Source organism: Hippocampus guttulatus, chromosome 8 (assembly GCF_054856545.1).
Source record: "Hippocampus guttulatus isolate MCC_2025c chromosome 8, RoL_Hgut_1.0, whole genome shotgun sequence".
NCBI lineage: Eukaryota > Metazoa > Chordata > Actinopteri > Syngnathiformes > Syngnathidae > Hippocampus > Hippocampus guttulatus.
The window spans coordinates 6,856,391-6,882,968 of record NC_141268.1 but is presented as its reverse complement, the minus strand read 5'-3'; the positions used below and the strand labels follow the sequence as shown (position 1 = coordinate 6,882,968).

The following is a 26,578-nucleotide window of genomic DNA, read 5'->3' as shown; positions in this document are numbered from 1 at the left end:
TAGCAACAAGAAAATGCTTACTCTCTTTTTTAGTACATATGAGAATTTGAAATGTTGGTCTATATTTTCGCAGGCGTCATGGAAGTTGCCATGTTTGATTTGCTTTCGCCGGTCGCTTAAAATGATGTGGCGGGCCAGATCTGGCCCCTGGGCCTTGACTTTGGCAAATGTGGTTTAGATGCTTAAAATTGCTTGGTGACTACCTTTTGTAAGCCTAATATTTTGCTCGGCACTTAATTTTTTTTGGCTAACATTTTGGAAGTTGAGTGCAATGATGATGTCTTACGAGCGACATTTTCACAAATTTGACTGTCAGACGATCAGTTAAATGAAACCAATGAAGCTGACATCTGTCGGCTCAGAGTCAACGGCTCATCGATTGCCGTTGCATCGCCATTTGCCTTCCTACAGTTTTCCTCGAGGTCAGACTGTCAATCGGCCCAGTGGGGGACCCTTCAGTAAACATCAAAAATTAATCAGGACCTGTCTTCTCCCCCCCTGCTTTCCCCCTCCTTTTTTTTTCTTTTTTTCACCCTGGGTACTATACCCTGTATTAACCCCAGCGTGGCTTTGAAGGAGCACCATTTTCATCACGGAGGCACTGGAAGTCCATCAATAATTGAGCCTTTTATTCATTAAACAACAAAGGCAAAACAAAAGGAAGAGTCCAGCCGGACAGAAAAGCCTGATCTTTGAGCTTTGTGAATTTCGACTGAAATGTGAATCGTGTTTCTTGCAGTGTGCTGCGTTGACAGATGTGTGGCTTGGTGACTAATGTCACATAGACACATAATGGAGATCTGCTTTTTAGTTGACAGCTCAGGGCGAACGTCCTTCTCTCGATTTCATAAAAATCGATTGTGTCTTATTGTCACTTACGACACGAAGTATATTTTGTTTTAGATTCTGAGCGTCTCCGCCACTCGGCCGCTTGCCCATTGACGGAGCGGCCCTCCATTTTCTATATTACTGCCCGCTTTTATTGCATGAAAGGACACAAGCTATGTTTCTCTTTCCATCTACTCCTGATCGCTCTTGAGGCAAAAAGGCTGATTTCAAAGTGCAGCACCAAAAGAATGGAGCCACTAGGCTGAAAGCGATCTTTTATTTGTCCGTGTTCTTCTTCACTCTTTTATTTATTCATTTGTACCGCATTTCTCCTCGGCTGTAAGCACCAAGTGGATATTTTTAATAAATGCAGACCAGATGCCAGCAGCACCTTGCATACTAATGCAATTCATAGGGAGGATATTTATTATTGCACCCCAAATGCAGTTAAGAGCGAGCTGCAGCCTGCCATGGGAAAAGATACCATTAATCGCATCCTTGCCTGTACTCTTCATTTTTTTTTAAGATTAAAGATCTTCAGCTGTCCTCTGTATTGAAAGACGGACAGATTTAAAGAAGAACTTTATAAGTTGAATTACAAGCTGGGTCATGAAATGAGCTGCTCTAAATGGAACATGTTTGCCCCGAAGTGTGTGAATGCAAATAATAGCATATTCGTTTCACAGCCTAGATTTTAATTTATTGCAATGACCAGAAAGAGGAACTTCACGTAAAAGATGATGACTTGTCTGCGTGCATTTCCCCCTTGTAATTTATGAAAAGTGGGACACACAAATACCGTAGTTGAGTGTTTTCCCTTCCTTGTCGATCAAAGACCGCAAAGGCTTGAAGGCCTGATGTCTGTAGATTATTCTGAGTGATTATCCTGTGACGTGGGGTGTGACACACAGATTATCCCTCCTGATCTACTCCAGGTTTGGGTGCGACAATTCTCAATGTTAAAGTTCAATATTTATGATGATAGTGCAGGGTCAACTCTGAGATCAGCTGAGCCATGGTCTCCGTGATTATGATGTGAAGCCATCACCAGACATTTCATTTGGGAAGGAGATTCACTATTGTGAGTGTGGAGTGCGCTTGCTTGTATTGGTCATGTTGAGAACATCACACTTAAAAAGAGTAAGTAACACATGTGCCGATTATTTCTTTGGCATCTATTTATGGCATCTACCATTTTAAAAATCAGCTAAGATGCTAATAACTGGCATGTGTGTCATGTACAGCACGTCAAGGCAATGGAAAACCCAAAGCTATTACTGTTTTTTTTTCTTTTTGTGTTTTGTTTATTTTTAGGGATGGGATAAGAAATGATTGGTAACATGTACACAGGGTTGTTATTCAAAAAACATCTCAGAAAATAGCTGATTTTGGAAACAAATTGACACACCGTAGTAGTCCAGTGTATTTACCGTATTTTCCGCACTATATGGCACACCTAAAAGCATTAAATTTTCTCAAAAACCGACAGTGCACTTTATAATCTGATGGGCCTTATATATGGATCAATATTCTGTTTTCATGGATGTAGTATTTTAAATGTTCTGTAAAATGCTTTGTTACAGCTGCAGTGGTTGTGAAAGCGCGATATAAATAAAGCTGTATTGTGTTGTATTGTATTGTATTCCCTTTATCGTAGCTCCACCCATTGGATGCATAACGTAACCGCAGCCACGACTGTGGCTTCTATTCTATGCGCCTTATAATGTGGTGCACCTTTTATATGAAACCAGTTTTAAAATAGGCCAGTCGTTGAAGATCCGCCTTATACTCCGAAGCACCTTATCGTGCAGAAAATACGGTACCTGTATTCTTATGTGTTATGTTAAATCTGTTTGCCCATATGCAGCATCGACTACATGAATACAAACAACCATCTGATTTCATTCTTTGCAATGTGTCATCAGAAGTGTTTTTTGTCTGTGAACTGCAAGGCACTATTTGAATAGTCTGAATTATTACGCTCAGTAATCATCACTGGAATTTGCTATTTCTTTGGCTCTATCCGAAAGGCCCAGAGTGTTTAAAAGCAATTGTTAGTTCCATTTGCACAAGGCTCTGTTTTTTGTGTTGCACTGTTCACGTCAGAGGCTGAGCTACATTGTGTTTGTTTCCCGCGTAGTGTTTGTGTAGCAAGTCAGTCAAAAAGTGTTGCGTATCCATCCATCCATTCATTTTTCGTAGCACTTGTCGTTAGTAGGGTTGCAGGTAAGAAAGGAGGAGTACAACCGGTCACCAATTGCAGAAAAACACAACAAAAACTTGTAAAAACAATCACTTTCGTCTCATCAAGCCATTGAACCCTCAAAAAGCCTCAAAGTTTTTCCCACTGGAATGTGAACTTTGTTTGAACTCGATGTCATTAGTCAAACCGACTGCTAGAGTCCAATTAACTAAAGACACAATTTTTTTAACTCCCAAAAGTTATCTCGCAAGTCTGAGAAATGAAGCACAGGTCATTGCTGCACACACAGTTATTCAACTGAAAGCGGCAGCTGATAATGGCTTATTGACCAACAGGGAAAGTGAGACTGATGTTGCTTCTGGGATATTTATGATTGCTAAATATTCACCGTCAGCACCGCACACACCATCCATTTATTTATTTATTTGGGATGAACTGTGCAAAGATGGGTCATCTATATTTATTGTAAAAATAGTCCCATATGTGTATATTTGACATTAATTGAGACATGTGCAAAGAACCTCCAAACACAGTTCATCAATTGGGAAAAGGTTGTAAATTTCATAACCGTAAAGTGATTTTTATTTTTTAAAAGGGGACATACTGTATTAGGGGACCTACAATTGCATTACCTGAATACAAATTGGGGACCTGGATTGCATGCCCACTCATCAATGAAATCTTTTATCAACCTATTCAGGAAAATGTGTCTGTGAGCAAGCAATAACAGCACATCGGATTCACATAAAACCAAAATTTATTATTATGATTACTATTATTAATCCATTAATTTTCTAATCCGCTGATCCTCACGAGGGTCACGAGCATGCCGGAGTATATCCCAGCTGTCTTTGGGCAGTCGGCGGGGGACAACCAGAACTGGTTGCCAGCCACATAGATGAACAACCACCTGCGCTCACACTCACACCTAGGGACAATTTAGAGTGCTCCATTAACCTGCCATGCATGTTTTTGGAATGTGGGAGAAAACCGGAGGAACCGGAGAAACCCCACATGGACATGGGGAGAACATGCAAACTCCACACAAGAATGCCGGAGCCGAAATCGACCTCTGCACCTTCACACTGTGAAGTGGACCTGCTAACCAGTCGACCACCGTGTTAACCTACTACTATTATTAAATGCCTGCTATATCTTCACTGAACACCAAAATATATGTTTTTTTCAAATATTTAATGCTTTAATCCTAATTTAGGATTAGGGCCAAATTTGACCCTTTGGGATTTAAGGGTAGCATTTGAGTAGCAGAATTTATAGGGGTCAAATTTGACCCTGTGGGTTCTCCAGGGTTATTTTTTATTATTTTTTTATCATTAATAGTACAGTAATCCCTCATTTATCGCGGGGGTTACATTGCAAAAAGAACCAGTGATAAGTGAAATCCGTGAAGTAGTGAACTTCATTTTTTTTATTTACAGTTATTATACAATACTTAACTATATATACAATGAAATCAAAGACCAAAACCTGTTTTTGGCCCAATTACAAAAAAAAATAAAATGTTTTCAACAAATAACTCAATTCACCCACCTGCCAAGACATTTGTGCACCCCCACTTGAGGCACGGATGTCACTAAATTTGCATTTCCATGTTTCTGTTTTATTTTCATCATGGTAGTTATTTTCATGTTGTTTCATTTGAGTTCTTTCACTAAAAAAGATCAAATATCAAGAAACAATGATATTCAATGATGATATTCATTCATTTTTTTCAATTACGAGAGTTGAAGACATAGTGGTAGACTGGCACACAGAATAGTCTAAAACGACGAAACATAAGCCTCTACCATCTTAGGTCATTTCACATCCAAACTGCAATCAATCGTCACCAAAATGTATGTGGACATCTCTCCGTATGCCCACATAAACCTCTGAAAATCTCAGATTTTTTGATGGTCTAAAGGCACTTATATATGTTGACAAATCAGTTTTGAAGTCTTCAAGAACTCATCGGCGAGCCGCTCACCACATTTTGTGCGTGGGAATCACTTGTCGTAATAAATCCATATTTCAAGTAGGTGTCCTTGATATTTTCTGTTAAATGCACCTTTCTATTTCTTCTTGGGAATGGGCTCTTGTGTTGAATCATCACTGTGCCTTTTCTCAAATGCAATAACACCCCCCCCCCCCCCCCATTTTGATAGCTTTTGCCTTTAATATTCGCGTTACGTCACGTACGCTAATTAGCAGGAGTCAGTCATAGATGGATGGACAGAGACAATCCAGTCGCTTTTGAAAATAGCCTCGGATAATAAATAAACCTGAAGTATAGCATTTTTTTTTTTTTGCTTTCATCTGTGCAGCTCGCCTGGTAACGGTCTGTCAGTTGGGGACAACTGGGCTATGGTAATACTTGCCGGTGGTGGTTGCAAAGGGCACCATACAAGAATTGACTGCGTGATTATTATAGTACAGATAAGCGGTTCGGAAAAGGGATGGATGGATGGCATCAAAATAAGTACTGTCTGTCGGATATGAATCCACTGCTTGCCATTTTAGAGCATTTGACATAGACACACGGGATATATTGGTTAATGATTATGTATTCAACAAACTACCAAATGAAAGAATCGTTCCTTTCACCAGGGGTAAAAAAAAAAAAAACGATCCTGCAGTATTTCAGTCTTCATAACCTGCGTGAGAAAAAAGTTAGGCTGGAGAAAATGCAGCCGTTTCTCCCAGTGGAATCACAAACAGTCCTGATCTCATTTCAAAAATGGGGTATCTGTCATTTACTGGTGGTTGTACATTAGTACCGTTGTTGCCAAGATTGAAATGTACAATGGAGTCGGATCAGACGCTCCTCTTCGCCTCTTCATTGAAAGAATAAAATTGACAAGTAGACTTGTCAATGGCAGTGATGGATAATTAGGGCCCCTCTGCGTTTCAAATGCACCCTTTAGGGCTGTGGTTTGGGGATGTGTCTGCCGGTCCCTCTCCCCTGCGAATATCAGCAGACCATGGTTCATGGTTTTTGGTGACACCGCAGAAAAATAAAGTCCCAAATAAGGCTGGTATAGGCTAAACCTCTCATGGCACACACAGTAACCAGCTGCTCTCACACAAAATCGAGTTAGTTTTACACCTGGATCCAAACAGGAAGCGCTTCTGCAGCTGTCTTCTCTAGCACTCCCGTTATCTTTTGCTGCTTGGCCGGAAACCATTATCATCCAGACATAGCCATGCCGGCTGCACACCAGTTGGCTAAGTGAACTATGACATTGTCAGTGGCCGTGACTGCAAACCAAATCACATACAGGGCTAACTTAACCCCAGGTAAATTGTAATTACAATATGAATCTTTTCAAGCTTTCCCGAGTTGTCAGCTCATCTTGGTGGACCTTGTATTCAGCCAGTCTTACGGGATTGATTCTGAAAGGACTACTGATGGAACAGAATAATGTTATTTTTAATAGCGTCCACAGGAAGTGGCTTGATAAGACTCTAAGCTGGAGCACATGTTACATCAACAACTGTATTCAGTAAATGGCACTCCTGCAACCCTAGCTAGGATAAGCACTACACACAATGGATACAAGTATAGATGGAACCCACCTTCACATGAGATACATTAATAATATTTGGTAAAATGCTATTTGAAATCATACGCTCACACAAATTGATGTGACATAACATGGGCAAACAAATATGCACTTTTTTACATACCGGTAGTGTATTAAGTCTTTCAACTCACCTATTGGCATTCACATACAATCATAAATGTCAGGGAAAACAGGCAATTTATAAGAAAAAAAGTAGCTGCTTCAGGAGAGAAGCAGAAAAACACCATGCATAAGTTGCAATCAAGGACCGCCAACAAAACTGGGCATCTTAAGTACAGATGGAAAAAAAATGTATGGATAAATTAAACCTAACAATAAAACCAATATTTTACCAAATAGTGTCAAAGTAGCGCGTCGACCTCACAGTGCAGAGGTATCGGGTTCAATCCCGGCTCCGGCCTTCCTGTGTGGGGTTTGTATGTTCTTTTCAGGCCTGCATTGGTTTTCTCCGGGTACTCTGGTTTCCACCCACATTCTAAAAACTTGCATGGCAGGCTAATTGAACACTCTGAATTTTTCCAAGGTGTGAGTGTGAGCGTGGATGATTGTTCGTCTCTGTGTGCCCTGCGATTGGCTGTGAGGATAAAGCGGATCGGAAAATGGAAATGGTGTCACAGTAATAATTTAATTGCTCTCCACTTAGGACAAAAACAGCCACTATATGAGATGATAATAATAATAATAATTTCATGTGTATCTTGTGACCTGTGTCGGAAATGTCAGTTTTTGTTCTTTTTGTGCTATTTTCTCAAGAGCAATGAATAATGAGAAAGATACATTTGCATCTCTTTTGAAATGCTACTTAAAACTGCCTGTACAGTAAATTAAGGTATTTTGTGTGTGTGTGTGTGTGTGTGGTTTTTTAAAATATATACAGGTATACGTATATATATATATATATATATATATACTGTATATATATTCGTACAGTGTATATATATATATATATATATATATATATATATATATATATACTGTATATATATTCGTACAGTATATATATATATATATATATATATATATATATATGAAGCATATCACAGACATGCTATATATATATATATATATATATATATATATATATATATATATATTCCGGACAGAATTGATCTGCTTGTGCTGTTTGACATGGGTCATCGTGTAAAATTATAGACTGCTGCCTTAGCTTTCTGCATTAGCTACTTGTGTTCCCCGACGACTCACTGCTATATGTGTTGTGATTGAAAAGTATTTTATGTGTGCAATGTTTCGTGGCAATGGGAGGTTGCTAGCGGTGGTGCAGTGGTTCGGGTGTCGACCTCACAGTGCAGCGGTACCGGGTTCACTTCCAGCACCACTGTCTGGATTTTACATGTTCTCCCAGGGCCTGCATGGGTTTTCTCCGGGTACTCCGGTTTCCTCCCACATTCCAAAAACATGCATGGGAGATTAATGGAACACTCTAAATTGTCCCTAGGTGTGAGTGTGAGCGCAGATGGTTGTTCGTTTCTGTGTGCCCTGCGATTGGCTGGCAACCGGTTCAGGGTGTCCCCCGCCTACTGCCGGAAGTCGGCTGGGATAGGCTCCAGCACCCCCCGCGACCCTTGTGAGTATTAAAAGGATCAGAAAATGGATGGATGGATGGGAGGTTGCTATTTACTGTTGTTGTTTCAGGAAGAATCTTTGCCCGAGTAGTTATTGACCAACCTTTGGACTAAGATCTGGATATTCTGTGACTAGTGTGTTACATTTAATTCCATCTGTTTCTTCTGTTTGACAAAAGGAGCACCGGGGAGTCTAAGGATGTCTAAGGATGTAGACTGCTACATTAGCATCTCTGTTGATGTGTAACTTAAAACATTACCTGTACAGTTTATAAATGTTTGATGATGGTGACAGTTTGGACTGTAGAGCCAATTATTCAGAATATAATTGATCTCAATGGGAAATTTTTGTTTTGAAAGCAGATTGTGGTTGAAATTGAAGGGAGCATTCTATCAACAGAGAATAAACACGAGATGTGAGCAGCACTAAAGTCAGGGTAAGCTCAAGTTGAGAAAATCTAGTTCAGACCTCCTCCTGCAGCCTTGTCTCCCGGTAATTGTGTTACCAGAGACAGGAACTACATTCTCAATTATACTTCCACCCATCTGTCCATTTGCCATGCCTATTATCCATGCAGTGCAAGGGATGCAGGGAGCCGCTGTACCAGCGAACAGCAGAAAAAGAACAGACAATTTAAATCGCTGTGTTCACTCTCTATGTTTTTTTTAAGAACCTTTGCTCACTGGCTGCTGCAACTGATTGTAAGTCTAGGCTAAGAAACCCTGAATGTCAAGTCTTGCTTTTCCCAGAGCACTGGTGCATGCATTTTAAATAAAGCACAATAAAAACAAGGGGTGTTTATGGAGTTGAAGACCTTCGACAAAGCTTAAATGTGCCCCCCCCCCAACCCCACACACACGCACGCACGCACACAATTAAAATTAGCTCGCAATAACAAAACGTCAGGTCACATTTCATTTTGAATACACAAGTCCAACTTTGCCATGTTCCATTGCTTTTTGCACAAGACGTAAGACTTAATTGTGTATGGAAATTCGTATCCACAAGCCATGCAAATGACTCCACAAGGTCATCATCAGCAAAAACAGACAATACTGTCTAAAAGACAACAAATCTTAAAACACAACCCAATACACAGCACAACTTGTTGTTCAGGGTAGCTATGATTGTGGGAATGAGGCTTTTCCCCAAAAAATCAAGACAGTAAAACTGATCGGATGATGCTTTAATATAGTGATGGTAGGAGTTGGAGAGCAGCATTATGTCTTCTGAGTTTGCTGATAGCCTCTGTGGCTATCAGAGGCGGCTGCTCTCACACCACTGGGTGGAATGAATATTGATGTTGAGCTCGTCCAGAACAGAATGGTCATCTGTGAGGCAAGTCAAGGCAGCTTTATTTTTATCGCACATTTCATACACAAGGCAACTCAGCGTGCTTCACACAAGCAAAGACACATCATCTCAAGGCACAAACAGCGAATGACATTCAGAAGCAAAGCCAAGAAATCAAAAGTGGCTTTGCAGAATTACTAAAAAATATACAGTACATTAACAATATTCAAACACATTAACAAAAGACTTTAAAAACATGACAAACATTTCAAAGTAAAGTCAAGATATAAATGTGGATTTATGAGCATTTACACTTGGGGCTGACTTCACTTCTGCTGGTAACTTGTTCCATTTTGTGCAGCATAACAGCTAAATCAAGCTCCACCACACATTTGCTTTGAAATTTGGACTCCACTAATTGACCCAAGTCTGCAGACCACGAGCCATAATGGGTTTATCTTCAATCAGAATTGTTTTAAGGTTTTCAAGACCCAAACCAGTTAGTAATTTATAGAGTATTAACAGAATTGAAAATCTATTCCATAGCTGACAGGGAGCGTGAAAGCTTTTAGGACGAGAGTAGTATGTTCTGATCTAATTGTTTTGGTCAGAACCCAGGCTTCAGTGTTCTGAATGAGGTTCAGCTGTTTGATGCTCTTTTGAGGGTGTCCAGTCAGAAGACCATAACAATGACGTGAGAAGAGCGAGGATGCCTGTATTTTCAGTAGTTTGTCCTGGCAGATGGTTCTCATGCAGTCAGTGGTGTAGACTGGTGTGTCTAGGACATGACTCAACACACAGCCTTGCGGGGCTCCAGAAGCACTGTTACATGCCGGTGGCGCATACAACATATTATTGCAAAGAAAAAAAAACGACTATTACTTCCTCTTTAATAGCATGTCTGTGATATGCTTCAATCAAGACACCACAGTGTTCAAGAATTATATCACACTTTACACACCCTAATTCTTCATTCACTCCACATGAAGGAGTGTATGTGGCACATGGCATGTAACCAAAAATGAATACCCCACTGCCGCATTGCCAAACTCCTCGTTCAGTCAAGTACGTACTGCTATTCAAAGCAATGGTCGATTTAGACTCTTCAATGAACCTGACGTGTGTTTTTGAAATGTGGGAAAACACAATGATAAAAAAAACAAACGTGCAATCTCAACACAGGAATGTCTGAGCCAAGATTCAAAATTGAGACCTTTCGACTGTGAGGCAGATGTGCTAAACACTAATCCTCCGTGCTGCGAATGGAATCAGAACAACAACAACAAAAATACAATAATTGTGTTTTTCCGACATTATCTACAAGGCCACAGACAAGATATGTGCAGTTATTTCATTTATATCCACACCCTGCAGTATGTGTCCTTGAACAAATACCAGCATAACAACATGCAACTTTGACAGTGTCTCTGTCAAAGTCAAAGTGTCAAAGTGTCCCTGCATTCACAAGAAAAAAAAAAAAACTAAGTTTCTTCCACCGTTTTCGCTTGCCCCAACCCCTTGATGATGCGGATGTGTTTTGTTGTCGTCTCCCGCAACAAAGCCACAAGATCGTTTGCCTCTGTCGTATCTCCAGATGCCCCGGTAACATACAATCAATGCCTTCAACAGAGGAAGGACAAAAAGGCCCCACAAAAAATAGAATAGAGAAGAATATTTTTACCTGTGGAGAGGCTTTTCTGTTCCTTTTTTTTTCGAGGTGTTTGATCAGAGCCTTTCTGTTGCAGTTGCACAGTGCTCGCGTCCTTCTTCTCTTGGCACCAAAGCTGTCATTCAGTCATTGTGGATGCCAACAATGTGTACAGTATGTCTTCATACGCAGCTTTTCGTGTGCAATGCAGGGAATACATTGAAGCTTGTAAAATGAGGACCTCCCTTGTGTTGCTTCTACAGTGAAACTCGTCTACAACGGAATCATGTTTGCAGCAAGAAATTTTTCACAACAGGGGGTTTTTCACTGTAGCAAATTTGATCTCAGATGTAAACACACACACACACAAACACACAAACGTATGTGTACACGCACACACAATAGTATGTGTACTTATTTATGTATTTTTATTTCAATAGTGCATAAGTATGAGCACACACTTATTTGACACTTCGTATTGTCAGTGTAGAAAGAAAAAAAGGGAAAGAAATTGCAAAATTTACGATCAGCATTCACTTTCACTTACATCAATTTCTTGGATAATGTCTTTTATTCTGCTTGCTCCGTCTTTCATTTTGATCACTTTTACCCCTCTCTTCCAGCATCAGAGCTCTTCTTGTCTTAGCTGCTTGACATCAAAAGGTCCGTTTTGTAGCCATTTTAGCAATGCAATATCCATGCTCGTCTGAATCTAACAATAACAAATACTTCCTGGACCTGGTGGCTTTTCTTTCCACCATCTCACTGTCTTGAACTCGACCTCCCCTCGATCGCCACCCAAGACAGCGTTGCTCAGCTGATGTCATGCAATGAACTTTTAAGCCAGCCACGGGAGGCTTCGTAGTCCTCGATGGCCATAGTAGCTCTCGAAGGCTAAAAACCTTACGCTAACTGGAGCGCTTCTCTCTCAGCGCCAGGATGATGCTCGGTAAGCCAATGGCAGAGCAGCTATGAGCATGTTGCGTTCAGGAAACTCGCAGCTGTGACCGAAATAAACATCGTTCACTATGTAAACCAGTGTGGTGGTTGCTGCTGCCATTTCCGAACGAAGCAATTGAGGTCGCTGTTGGATAAGACTTTGTTGTAGTGAATGTCTTCGCGAGGCTGGAGCAGAGAAAATGATTTCGTATAATGCAACAGGGGAGTTTTCGTCATATGGGGGCAGTAGAATAAGAATGGTGTTAATGCATGAAGATGCTTTCACATTGGGGGTATTTTTGCCCATGTAGGTTTCGTTCTAGAGGAGTTTCACTGTATTGAACTGGACCTCTTGAGAAAAAGTTACTCTGTAATGTTCACTGAGGCAGTGTGGGTTCAGAGTTCCCATTCACAATGTAAGTTTGAATGGTTTGTCTGTCTCTATAGGGGTGTTCACACGGCAACATTTGCTCCGGTACTGCGCCGGGGCTACCCCAGTAGAGCGTTCACACGTGCAAAGTTACCCCGGCGTAGCCCCTGAAAACATCTTACTCCGGAGCAAATGTAACCCACCTCAGGGAGGTGGTTTAAAAATTTGCTCCGGAGCAAATGCTCGTTTGCGGGGGGGGAGTAGCCTGGCTACGCATGAGAAGAGTTGATTACATATGGTGAGAATGCGTTGCTTTCGTGCTCTGTTGTACTTCCGTCATGTGTTTGTTTAATAATGACACAAGACATGATGGCTGGCAATAACAGTAGCAAGCGGCACCTTACCTCTTGGGTTATACCATCTCAACTAGAACGGGGGGGGGGGGGTGGATAGTCCCCAAACATCATCTTTCCTTTTGTAGGACTGTCTCGGAGTTGTTTGTGGAGTTTGTTTCTTTGTTGTGTGTCCACAACCCCTCCCTCCATTGAATTTATTTTGTGATTTCCTCTCTTGATTTTTTGTTTGGCACATTATTTGTTTGCTTTTCTGAGTTTCATTGAAGTCATCGTTGATTTACGTTTTCGGGGGCGGTCATTGAACGCCTCTCGAGCAGAAGGCACGGAAACCGAGAAGGAGAAGGACGTGCCTGCACAGCAGTTCCATGAGTTGTGTATGTTTTAAAAAGAACCAACACGACAGCTCTTTGTTTTCTATTGTTTTGCACCGCTGCAGAAACTTCCATGTGACCGCAAGTGGGGCTGCACCGGTGCTACGCCGGGGTTAACACACTCAGTGGCTTTGTACGTGTGACCGCTCCATAAAATTTGCTCTGGTGTAAAATATATCGCAACAAAATAAATCGGTACAGCACCGGAGCAAATGTGTGCTGTGTGAACACCACTTATATGCTCGGTGACAAGGTGGGGTACACCCTGGATCAAAGTCTTATTAATATAACGTCTCCACGGTGACAGACATAGACACGCAATCGACCCTCATCCGGATAAAGCGGTTCAGATAATGGATGGATGGATGGGTATACTTCCCACAGGTGTCGTCTTTCTGGCTTTTCCGGTAAACAATTCATGTCGGGGATGAGTGGACAAACCATTTTGCTTAAAAACCCTCTTACAAAAGGCCGAAAACTGCCCAGAGCCAGAGCCACTACATGCCTGTACTATAAACATAGCAGTAAAGTAGGTGCTTGCTCACAATATTGCATTCATAAATTATACGACGTGGATTCAAACTATTGTAGAGTGTACACGGTGTGATTCATTCAGAGAGTGTCCAGAGGTTTTGACTTTTTATACGTCTTCACCCTGGATGGATCACCAATCAATCACATAAAAAATAAAGAAACAACCATTCACAATTATATTCACACATGGGCAATTTAGGGTCTTCACTATACATAAAACCTTGTCCTGTCCGCAGCTCAAAAAGATCAAATCTTTGTCCCTTTGTTGACAAAAAGTTGGTCAGACTCCAACAAGGTGATGTTGGAGGTACCACTGCACAAAGACGACACAAATACAAATTTCCTTCATGTTTGCATTATTTACTACCGTGCATTGCACACATTTCAACACTTCTTGATTTATTCATGACCTTAATTTTGTTGTGATAGCAGCTGGACACTTTACAGGTTGTGGAAAACAGCCGGACGCTTTATTGGCAAAAGTGTTTACATTGAGCTCAAAGGCAACACCTCTCCAGTAGCCAGACTTCATCCTAATTGCCGTCAGCCCCTGCTGGCGCAGATGAAAGTTTGACTTTGTCGAAGTAAGCCGAGCAGCAAATAGCGGAACCTCTTGAATGGAAAAGCAATCCCCGCATAATGATACCACAAATCTGATTCTTGCCGCTGCGAGATTGCGCCGCAAACAATGGGGACTTTATGCTGTCGTTCCAATCGAGGCGTTGTGATATGAAGTACCTAGGTGTGCAGTGGTGGAAATTAATTTATTTTCTCCATTATATTATTACCGAAAGACACCTCATTTGTCTCTCTTTGTGTATTGTTGTGATCCATCACATTGGTTCGAATGACTTCACATCATATGCCACTTGCCGCTGAATCTGACTGTTTCGGTATATTTGAATACACAAACCTTGTGACAATTCAACTGTTTTTATCATGAAACTGTATTCGAATTAATGTTGATATGTACGATGTCTGTAACAAAATCAAAAGAATCTATTTTTAAATTGTTATCGATGATTCATATTTAATAACGCGGTCATATATCTGAATGTCTGTCATCTTGAGCCAAACTGAAGTAGACTTATGGCACTTGAACGGGATTCAAATAAATAAACTACTAAAGTCTCCCAATAAAGCACTCTCATAATGTCGCTGCAGTGTCTCTTTAAAGTATATTGCTTGACCAAAGGAAAAAAAAAAGCTGGAGATTTACTCGGCCAGCTTTGGACTCCTCCATAACATTTCCATAGCTCACATTTGACCTTTAATATTTTGATAGCAGATTGCATTGAGGCGATGAGACAAAGCAAATAGGATTTAATTCATAAGAAGGCTTTGTCTTTCACATGCTTCAATCCTGGTTAGGGCCAAAAACTGCCATATTTCTTCAAATAGTGGCCTGACAGTTTATTTCCCTCACTACAGAGAGTACCGGGGTTTATTCGTTGAGCTAAAGCTTTCAAAGTTGGACGCAACCCAAAAGGAGCATGTTCGAGGTCCTTGCAGAACCATTGCGGTAATTCAAACGTGAGCTGTACTGTGATTTGCTTACCTGGCTTAGCACTTGCGGCATAGCTTTCAGACCATGCTGAAATATATTTTGCTGGCCAGGTCTAGCTTGAACTTTTCTCATAAGTGGTAAGCAACTCACAGGCTATGCTTTGAGGTGCTTTTCCAAGAATTACGCCGATTAAAATGTGAGCCGCACGGTAATATGCCCCCTCGGTGTGCACTTGTTGCTTGGCTGTGAGACCCTGTTTTATTTTGCTTGTTATCCAGGCTTGAGCTTTCGACCAGCATTGCTTTCCAAGACTTGAAAAGAGTCTTTCATGTGTAAGAACCATAATAAACTATCTGCCAACAGGCTATAAACCTTCCACTCGCACCTGAGCTTCTCGTTTGCGCCCCCATCTTAAGTGCTCGGTGGTCTCCCCAGTGGTCCCTTTGAGTGTCTGATAGCCCCGCAGGCACTTTGAAGCATTTCATGTGTGTGCTTAACATAGCAGAGCCCTATCTGTTAAAGATAGACATAAGTAAGTGGCATTGTATTTTCTTTTTGGCCTTAATGATGCAACCACAGACTGGGTACCAATGCTGGCCAAGAGAAGGATGATGTCGACAATAAAATGATAGTGTCGCTTATTGTAATGTCGAACCAGCCTAGCATAGATGAACAGGAATATGTGCATGTGAATTTTATTTTTCTTTAGCTTTTTTGTGATGCACCCTTGGAAAAAATGAAAAGTTGAGCATGTAAAAACAGACACACTACGGGAAGTAACTTATTGCAATGGTGTAGCATCATTAGCCGTACTATGTGCTTGTGCTATGCTTATTCTCTTGCTTATTTGTGACACCATTACATTGAGGTCACTTTGATAACCACATAGGCAGACATTTTACGTATTGCAAAATAGCCATACTGTAGCAACCGAAGCCGTACTGTGTACTTGTTTTGCTTTTTCTTTGGCTTTTCTGCGATGCCATCACAGACCAGATCAAATAGGATGACAAGTGCTCTGGCAAAACTTAATCCTGAACAACCATTCGCCACGTGGGAATTAAAACTCTACAGACGGCTGGCATTAAGCCTCGGTGATGACAATGTGTAATTGTTCAATTTGCATCAGCCAGCGCAGTAAACAATAGAGATGTTTTCGTGGAGGGATTAGCGAAGACAGGAGGAAAGAGGGGGAAAAAAAGCACAGGTGGGGTGTCATTAGCATAACAATGCGGGGTCGGTGTACCCGCCTGCTGTTCACTTGTGTCTAGCATGCTCTTTTACCACAGGGATGAATGATGGTCGGCTCATGTGTGATGTTCACCTTCATTTGGTGGAGACATGACTCGTGTGCTGGAGTCAATGGAAGGATGAGGTCACATTGTAAAGCACCACCAATACTGTTACGATAGCAGCCGTTATGTGTTACATTTCATATAAAGTTTCACTTTTCAGAACTACAGTATAGACAAGGTGGCCCAAACATAAATATACAATAAATGAATTAAATAATTTTGGGGGGAATGGGGGGGGGGGTGTAGCAAATGAATTGAGTGAGGAAAAAATAAGGTAGAGTCTACCCCAGCACTGGAAAGGCAGTGAAGGAAGGAAGGAAAGCAGAAAGTGTCAAGCAAAGAAAGGATGAGTAAAATTACAACACTCAACCCAGTCTGTTTCAACATTGTTTGTTGTGATCAATATTTTTTAAGTACTGTATTGTCTTTACTCCACTTTAATATTATTCGATATTCAATTGCCTGATTTTATGGTTATCATTTTTTTTCAGCGTGGGCATTGCTGCTCCACTTATTTAGTGGCATGACAAAAAAGCCAAAGAAAAAGCAAAACATACACACATAGTACTGCTTCCATTGCTATGTTACCCTTATGTCAGGATGCTAAACTATGACCGTTTTTGAGGAGAAGGGGGATTCCTTTATTGATCATCAGGCACTAACTGTGACGCAGTCTGTTAGTAAGCAGAGTGGCCCCCTTGCATGAACTAAAAAAAAAACAAAAAAAACAACTGTCCTGTAAATACACTTTATTTCGAGCGTCTCCACTCAGGTGTGCGCTGTGAAAGCATATGGCTGCACATGACACAAACACACATCTCCTGCCAAAGCCAGGTACACAAACAAACCCGAGGGATGAAGTTTTCCGGACTTAACTTTTGGGATGAAAGCCACTGGTGCAACTTTGGAGAATGATCCAAACGTAGAGCCTTTTTGGAGCTGGCAATATGATGACGCTCCAAATAGCAGATTCAGATTCAGATGAATACAGCAGAAAAAAGAAAAAAAAAGAATGCAATTGGGTGGACATCAGAACAGCACATGCGAGAAGTCTCAAGGTCCCAAGCCATCAAAGAATTTATGAAGTCTTCAATTAGACCGACCATAATTATACGAGATTGTAAACAGAGCATCAAAGAACACGTAAGTCTTCAATAACGTAATATATGCTCCAAAGCAGACCCTGCTGACCCACAGCTCCCGAGCCGCATGCGGCCCCTTGCCAGATTTCATGCGGCTCTTGAAGCTCTTTTCACAACGCGCTTAGCAGGACGCAGCGTGTCATTGTCAACCCCATTTATTGCGTATGAGGTGTGGGACGGGCATCACAGAATGGAGCATGCACGTTATACATTGTGAAGCATATGGTTAGTTGTCATACAACCTGATCTTGTTTTATAAAGTTGGTGTGTTTTTCCCACCTGCTGCAAACCAAGAAAACAGACATTTAATGAGCGACATGTTGAAATATTAAACAAAGGGCAATTTGTGCATTTCTCTCAGCAAACGGTGCATCACTTTGACAGGTTTTGAGTGTGCCTACTACATTTAAAAAAAAAAGTGTTTTGGGCTTCCGAGTGTACCCGCTGAAGAGCTTACACCTTGTAATGTACTGTTGACAAGAAATAATGGTGCACTTGTCAGCTCTTTGCTGTGGTGTAAATATCAAGACTCCAAATTACAGTCTTATGCATGTCACCGACAGAAAAAGTCCCATATTCATTTTACTTTCAATCATACACCACCTTAACTGACAAAAAACACATTCAACCCCCCCATCCCCTCTCGCACTCCCATTTTAGTCACTTCCGCGACAGTTGTCTATCATCAACACAAATCTACTGTTGAAAATGCATTTTATGGGTCTCAAACGTAACCAGTCCAACAGGAAATTCGGTGAACATGTCTGTTGTAACAGGTCGCACGGAAAACTCTCAAAGATCTGTGCCTTCAATATCTTACATATATACTGTATGTACTTTTGTAAACATCAAAGAGAGTGGAAAGTCTTCAGTGAACCTAACTGTGCGCACGTTTATAATCACAAAAGCCTGTTTAGTCTTCAGTGAACCCAACGAACATGGTTTTAGAACCATTAAAGACAACTTAGAGTCTTCAACTGACCTAAGATCGACAAGACATATTTGTAAATATCAATGACGGTGCAGAGGCTTCAAGAAGCTCCAAACACTTTCCAAAAAGAATAACGTCATTGTTGCTCTTTGGTCCAGATCCCACAGGTGAGCTATGCCTCCACGGCTCCGGAACTGAGTGACAACACTCGCTACGACTTTTTCTCCCGGGTGGTGCCGCCGGACACGTACCAAGCGCAGGCCATGGTGGACATCGTCAAAGCCATGCGCTGGAACTACGTCTCCACTGTGGCCTCAGAGGGCAACTACGGCGAGAGCGGAGTCGAGGCGTTCATCCAGAAGTCTCGGGAGGACGGTGAGTCAGTTGAATCTGTGTGTGGGGCGGCGGGGGGGATGTGAGCACTAAAGGTGGCGTGGCAAATTTTCCTCTTCATCAGTTCACCTGAGTGAACATATTGTACCGTGCTGCAGAAAATTGCCCAAGCATAATTAGTTCCAGACCATGGGAAATGTTGAAAGTGCTTTGATAGAATCTCTGGGAAGACTTCATGGTACTTTCAAAATTAACGGTAAGGTTTCATATACAGTATGTGGCATGTAAATGGGTTAGAGGTGTCAAATACACTCTGCTAGCCATTCATTAGTGTGGACAGCTGACTTTTGTCAAAACAAGCATGGGTACACCGTGGACTGGTCCCCAGCCAATCACAAGAATCAGAGACAAATGATTGACATTAATATTCACATCAGGACAATTTAGAGTCTTCATCCATCCATCCATCCATCCATTTTCCGATCCACTTATCCTCACAAGGGTCGCGGGTGGTGATGGAGCCTATGCCAGCCGTCTTCGGGCAGCAGGCAGGGGACACCCTGGACGGGGTGCCAGCCAATCGCAGGGCATACAGAGATGAACAACAATCCGCACTCACACTCACACTTCGGGAAAAAGTCTTCAAGGAACCTAAAATGCAAATTTCTGGAACATGAAAGAATGCCAGAGCACATGATGATGAAAACACGCGTATGCATGGTGAGGACATGCAAACTCCATTCACGAAGACCAGAGCAGAGATCCGAACCCCGGCCTGCAGAACTGTGAGTGAGACTGGAACCACAACTGCACTCCACTGTCAATTTGCTATTTCTTTTTCTTTTTTTTTTTTTTTTTTTTGGGCAAACTGGGTTACGTCCAGGAATGAGGAATAGAATCCACTTGTGTATTGATTAGCGCTGTCTTTTTGAAAAACACATCCCCCTTGCGTAAAACTGCACTCTCTATATTACGTTAGCAGGGTGTGGAAAAACCCCTAAAACTGACTTGCAGACGATGTAAGATGCTCACCCAGCACCACTGTTGGCAATAAAAGAGTAAGGCCATTACATTAACTACTACTCTTTGTTATAATGCAGTCATTTAAAACATCCATCCATCCATTTTCCGAACCGCTTGATCCTCACTAGGGTCGCGGGGGGTGCTGGAGCCTATCCCAGCCATCTTCGGGCAGTAGGCGGGGGACACCCCGAATCAGTTGCCAGCCAATCGCAGGGCACACAGAGACGAACAACCATCCACGCCCACACTCACACCTAGGGACAATTTAGAGCGACCAATCAGCCTGCCATGCATGTTTTTGGAATGTGGGAGGAAACCGGAGCACCCGGAGAAAACCCACGCAGGCCCGGGGAGAACATGCAAACTCCACACAGGGAGGGCGGAGCTGGAATCGAACCCGGTACCTCTGCACTGTGAAGCCGACGTGCTAACCACTGGACTACCGGGCCGCCCATTTAAAACATGACTCATAAAAATTGAATTAAAAGGGCACATGTAAAGGAAATTTGACTTTTGATTTACTTGTCAGTGTATCAGTGTGGAGGGTACGCCCATCTGGAATTTTACCAAAAAGGTAACGCCCACCCCTTTTGATGAATGAATGTTAGTGTTCGCCAATACCATACCGCGTATGGCAGCAGTGCTTTGCAAAGTTGGATGATTTCCCATAAATGAGAAAACTCTTCTCCTTGCTGCTTTGATTTCAATCACCTGAACCCAGGTTTACTTCGCAATGAATTGTCTACCATGTGTAGACCTACAAAAAAAAAAGTCTCTTGAACCGAGAGAATTGCCAAAAAATACACAGGGAGTCTTCCATTTTGCTTTGTTGCAGGCATTTTAACATTGCATCGGCAACACTTAAAAAAAAACCCAAATCAAACAAAACAGACCCACGCGTGGACCGAGCAAAAAGTACAGGGTTGTGAAAATATATTCAACTGAGCAAATCTTCCCAACAATGACAAAATGTGACAAATGTTGGAGGAAACTTGTCCATCACCGCCCAGGGCCTAACAGTAACATGCAGACAGCCTATCAACTTGTCGAGGTTTATTTGTGTGTGGCTTGGTGAAATAAAGGAACAGAATGCTGAAGAACATGCCTTCTCCAAGCTTTTGATCTGCTCCTAGAGGGTGGGTGTCTGACTGCGCACCATGAAACAGTTCTTGGCACCACAACGACAGCACGATACCGGATTGGCAACGCCACAAACTCCTCCGCGCTCGCTTCTGAGGCTCCTGTGGAGTCACCACCCAGAATTTCCAGCATATGCTTTTCACAGTGTGACGCAACCTTTAATTCCCGCCCATCACTCGGCTTGCCATTTTGTACCAACAGAATTCAATTTGAGAAATGAATCGGGGCTCATCGGCAGTTAAATTCAGAGTCAATATTTCCTCCCAGGGAGGATGAATCTTCATTAAAAAGTTGCCGAGTTAAGGCTGCGGAACAAATTTAAGATGATATTTCACTTTGTGTAATCATTCCACGAGCACACTTGCCCGCTTGATTCACTTTGCGCCATTCTTTAAGGCTTAATATTTCGAGAAAGCAGTCCAGTGTATTACGAGAGTCAGCTGCTTCAGCAACAACCCCGCAGTGACCTGCTTTGAATTCATAGTCCGCTCGCCTCCCTTAAGAGAAACGGGCAATAAAAGAGAGAACAAAGTGAGTTAGGTGCTGAATATGAGAAAAAATAGAAAGACCAAGTGTGAGGAGGGGATGATTTCTGCTTTTCAATCTATCACGCCTGGTAAACACCGTGGCCTTGAACACTTTCTTTCTCGGTACATTTCCAGCAGATTGCTATCTATCATGAGCTGACCCAGGATGCTATCCTCTCACTGCGATAAAGTGAAATTACTTCCGTTAAAGCACACACACAAGTTGGAAAAACATCACATCAGTGGATGTGTCTGCTGTCCAAACAGAAACAACCAGCTGGCTGTCGAGACCTGTTTCATCGTAAGAGACTGTGCTAGCATCAAAGTAGACTCTACTGGAAAGTTTGCCGAATTGGACGGTAGCGGATAATATCAACATTTTGAGAGTTGGGTTTAGGTTATACTCCATCAGGAAGTCTGTGGACTGTTTTGGGCTGGTTGCAGAACAATTTTGGGGTAGGAGAGATTATGTTGCGAGAGAACTGAATTTTGTGGCATGCTTGCAGCCTATGATAGGATGTTCGCACACTGATTTGGGATTGTGGCAGACTATGGTAGGATGGTCTGACCAGGCTGGTGGACTTTGGTGGTCACGGACTAGTACTATAAATTATGGACACTATGGTTGGGTACTTCAGACAGACAACTGTACTACAATTTTGACAGGGCATTGTGAGTTTTTAGACCTTGATGGCATAGTCACAGACCAATTGCCGATGACTGTCAGAGTGGTCAGAGTTGGTTTTAGAACCTGGTTGAGCACTTTTGGATGACATTAGGGTGGCAGAGATTATGTTGCAAAACAATAGAGATGATATTCTATGATGAGAGGCAGGTGACAACCAGCACACAAGCATAGCACATGCAAAACATGAGGCGGTGAGGAAAACATTTCTGGTTCATGCAACAATTGTGACATGTCCAAAACAAAAATGATTGAGAATATCATCTTTTCAACAAAGCAATTTTGGAGCTTCTGAATGATCGAAGAAATTAGTTGGAGACAGGCACGAGAAAACACTCCTCTCCATTCTGCATTTCCTTGCAGCGTGTGTCATTTTATTTCAGTACACTGAGACAGTGCTGGTCTCTCCTGGAGCAATTTTCCAGGAGTGCCGCGCCAAGGATGAGCAGATACATCCAACTTACACACACTATGGGCAAGGTAAATCAAACAAAACATGGCTTTTAGGTGGGTGACGGCTTCCCCAAATTTATCAGAGGAATCAATTAATTTTTTTTGTAACTCAATAATAGGTTAATAGGTGCTCTCAAAATGTTCCGCGGTGAGTCCTGCCAAAAGTGCAAATAATATTTTCTAAATACTTTGGTCTCTACAATTTTCATTCCTGTTGCCAATAATCAGTTCCGAATAGGGGAACACACATACGAGAGCCCACTCTTGTAGGGTTTGAGTAAAACAATAAATAAAAAAACAAGGCACCTGCTCTTAAGGACATTTGTAAATGAGACCCTACATTCGGATCCTTTTAAAATTAGATTAGGTGGGTTGAAAAAAACAAAAAACATCTTTTAATAATTACAGACCTTGTTAGACAAGTAGAGATCATGTGTGGACGATTAAGACGCTGTTAGCATGGCAGAGACTTTGCTGAATAATGTGAAGTAAAACTAAAAAATCTAATAATAATAAAGATGTTTAATTTCAGTTTTCTTATTTTGTAAAAATGAGATGGGTGTCACGGTAGTCGACTAATTAGCACGCCCGCTTCACAGTGCATAGGTGCAGGGTTCGATTCCGGCTGTGGCCTCCCTGTGTGGAGTTTGCATGTTCTCCCCCGGCCTGCGTGGGTTTTCTCCGGGTACTCATGTTTCCTCCCCCTTTCCAAAAACATGCATGGCAGGTTAACGGAACACTCTCAATTGGCCCTAGGTGTGAGTGTGGGCGTGGATGGTCATTCGTCTCTGTGTGCCCTGCGATTGGCTGGCAACCAGTTCAGGGTATCCCCCGCCTACTGCCCGAAGACGGCTGGGATAGGTTCCAGCAAGCCAGTGACCCTCGTGAGGATAAACAGATTAGAAAAATGGATGGATAGATAAAAATGAGATTATTAAATACTGTATTCGTTCGCGACTAAGTCCCAACTGCAGACAAGCCTCTCAGACATGTCGATTACTTTGGAACATTCCCCCCCAATAGATGTCATTAATCAACTTAATGAAACGCAGCGTCAATAAGACTGCTAACAAGATTTCCCCGGCAAAGTGACGGCCTGTCTGACAGCCACATGAGAAAGCCTGCTAATGGAGTCACTGCCATCCCCGTTTGATGGGGAGGATTACATCCATTGGCTGCACAATTTGGGTGACTGAGTTGATGTATGCAGAGAATGCAAAATGAATAGGGGGAGTCCAAAAGCACTGCTTTGCTCCAAGGAAGACCATATCTGAGAATAAGTAAAAAGGAAAAAAAAAGGGCAAGACTGCAAGATGCTCTTTTTTTTGTCTTTAATGATTTTTTTTTTTCACTACAATAATGTATTTTCTCAAGACATCGAATTTGCCTGCATTGGTTTAAAATAAATAAATAAATAATCTGTCATAAATTCCGTATTTTGCTTCGTAGTAGGTCTCAGACCTTCGGCCATTTGGTCCCTTTCACAACCAAACTGCCCATTAATATACAGCTAATGTCTCCCCACATAAAGTATTCAACTTGTACTTGAGAAAAAAAAAAACAACACATTTTCAAATGCCTCACTGACACTCATGAAATCAACCATGAAAAATGATAAGGTACTACGGTGATTTATTTCCAAGAAACGTATTAGTCATGAACGAAAGGACAAGTTACCGCTTGGGTGTGGGACTTGATGGTTCTCGATGAAAAGATTGGCGGTCACTGAAATGATTCCAAGTCACCCAAAGGGGGAACAGATTTCCCCATAAAATGTCGACTTGAAGCAGAAATCAAACACACGGTGGCTGTCAAAATAGGATCACGAGTACCCCAAACTGTTACGGTTGGAAATCCAATAAGTTGCGATGTAGGGGTGCCACGGTACATTTGTTGCATTCAACTCCCGCATGGCGCATTGTAACCACATCAGTAGCCATCTTATGCTGAATCCCACATTACTCGACAAGCAAATGCAGTGCAGCTCAGACTCTGGCGAGTGGCTTTGCAATATGCTTATGGTATTACGTCAAACGCAAAAGCAACTTCGAGCAGCATTTAAACAGCCTCCGAGTAGCTCTTGCGATTATGTCAAAACAACAATAAATGCCATTCATGTTTTTATTGCTCAGTCACTCACACGATTCAAACTGCTCCTATTGCACTTGTCCATATTATTAATTTCTTCAAGAGAAAAGACAAGCTATTGATGTTGCACTTTCCTGAAAACAATATTTCGGATTAAGACGTTATACTGTACATATTATTAAATACTGCTTTTATTGTTCTCTTTTTTGTTTTTGTTTTTGGAAAATGTGAGACTCTTTCCCTTTACTGTGAGTAATTTTGAGTGTTTTCATTTCATTTTAAAGCTGTAGATGTTTGTTTATTGACTGCACTATTTCCTAAACATGGTATGTGAGCACATTGCAGACATTACATGGACACATTTTATTTAATTTCTAATTTTTTAAAAAATGCGGCAAACCTTGAACTGGACAACCAGCCCATGTCAATATTTGAAATGTACTGGTACATCCATCCATTTTCAACACTGCTTATCCTGAACAGGGTCGGGTAGCATATGCCAGCTGACTTCAAATGGAAGGTCGGCTATACCCTGAACCTGAAACCGATCCCACACTGGCCGCTCACAGGTCAGGCGAAGTGTACCTCTAGTCTACACCATCAACGAACGACATGGAAAAGAACAGGCATTAAGTTAGAATCAGCCGCTTAGACCTGCAATGTCAATCCAGCCTTCGTCTGCAGTTGACTTTCATGTGAATTCTCCCCTAAGATGGCACTTGAGAGATGTCCCTTGTCTTGACTTCCCACAAAGCAATGAGAGCAAGATTTTTAAACCTCAGTCGCAGACTTCACCCGCAGGGAAGGATGAAGCGTGACGTTCCCGCTTCCATCCACAAAGCCGGCTGATATCTGAACACTGTACCCTTCTCAACTTCTTTATTACACGGCAAGACCAAAATAACCCCATCCGAGTCCCTTCAGATTTATACTGTCGCAATTTGTTTAAACAATTATGCATCGTGACTTAATTGAATGATGAATGATGATCTGGCTGCCTCGCCGACTTAATGGTTGAGGGATCCTCTTGGTGGGGGACGTATCGCACCAGGCAATTTTCTTAAGCAAGTAAGGCCACATGAACCATGATCTGGAACATTACTTATCATGTCTTTCTGCCGGGAAAAGCTCAGCGCCTCACGTGATCTATGTGCGAATAATTGCCCGCCTCTTCATTTTTCATGCAAGAAAATATTGAAATGCGGCAAAAGTTGCAAGCAGAAGCCATGGATTAGGGCATGGGGGAGGATATGGGTGGTGGCGTGATGTTGTTTAATTGGTCCTGAAGTACCCTTGGGGGGATTCTGCATGAATTGCCCAAAAAATGCAATGTGAATCACGACAGACAAGGTGAGCCAAGACAGTATGTGAAGAGTGGAAAAGAAACGGAAATGAAAGGATGATTCACGCCTCATGTTAAAGGCTTAAAAAAAAGTACATTACATGATTTCCCCATAAAATCATGTAATGTACATTACATTACATGATACTATGTTTCCATTTTTCCAAACGTGCCTTTTGCCCCCATAACTTAAACCAGTGCACAGTGAACAAGGGCCTGGGGAAAAAAGTCCAAGACTAAGATGCGAAAGTGACAGGCCTACAGCAGAGAACGAGATCTTAACAAAAAACGTTTTATAGTTGTACCTCGCTCTCTCACACAATTTAAAAACATTTAAACATATTAAAAGAATCGTTTCACCACATTTCATTTAAAAACAAACAATGTTTAGAAAATACGGTT

General features: G+C 41.8%; 1 protein-coding gene across 1 annotated transcript in view; it reads left to right on the top strand.

Moving 5' to 3' along the window:
* Positions 1-26,578, top strand: part of LOC147200966 (metabotropic glutamate receptor 4-like) — a 199,845-nt gene that overhangs the window by 82,402 nt on the left and 90,865 nt on the right. The window contains exon 3 of the mRNA XM_086118830.1: positions 18,744-18,960. Coding sequence (XP_085974956.1) covers positions 18,744-18,960 — 217 coding nt within the window. The remainder of the gene's footprint in view (positions 1-18,743; positions 18,961-26,578) is intronic.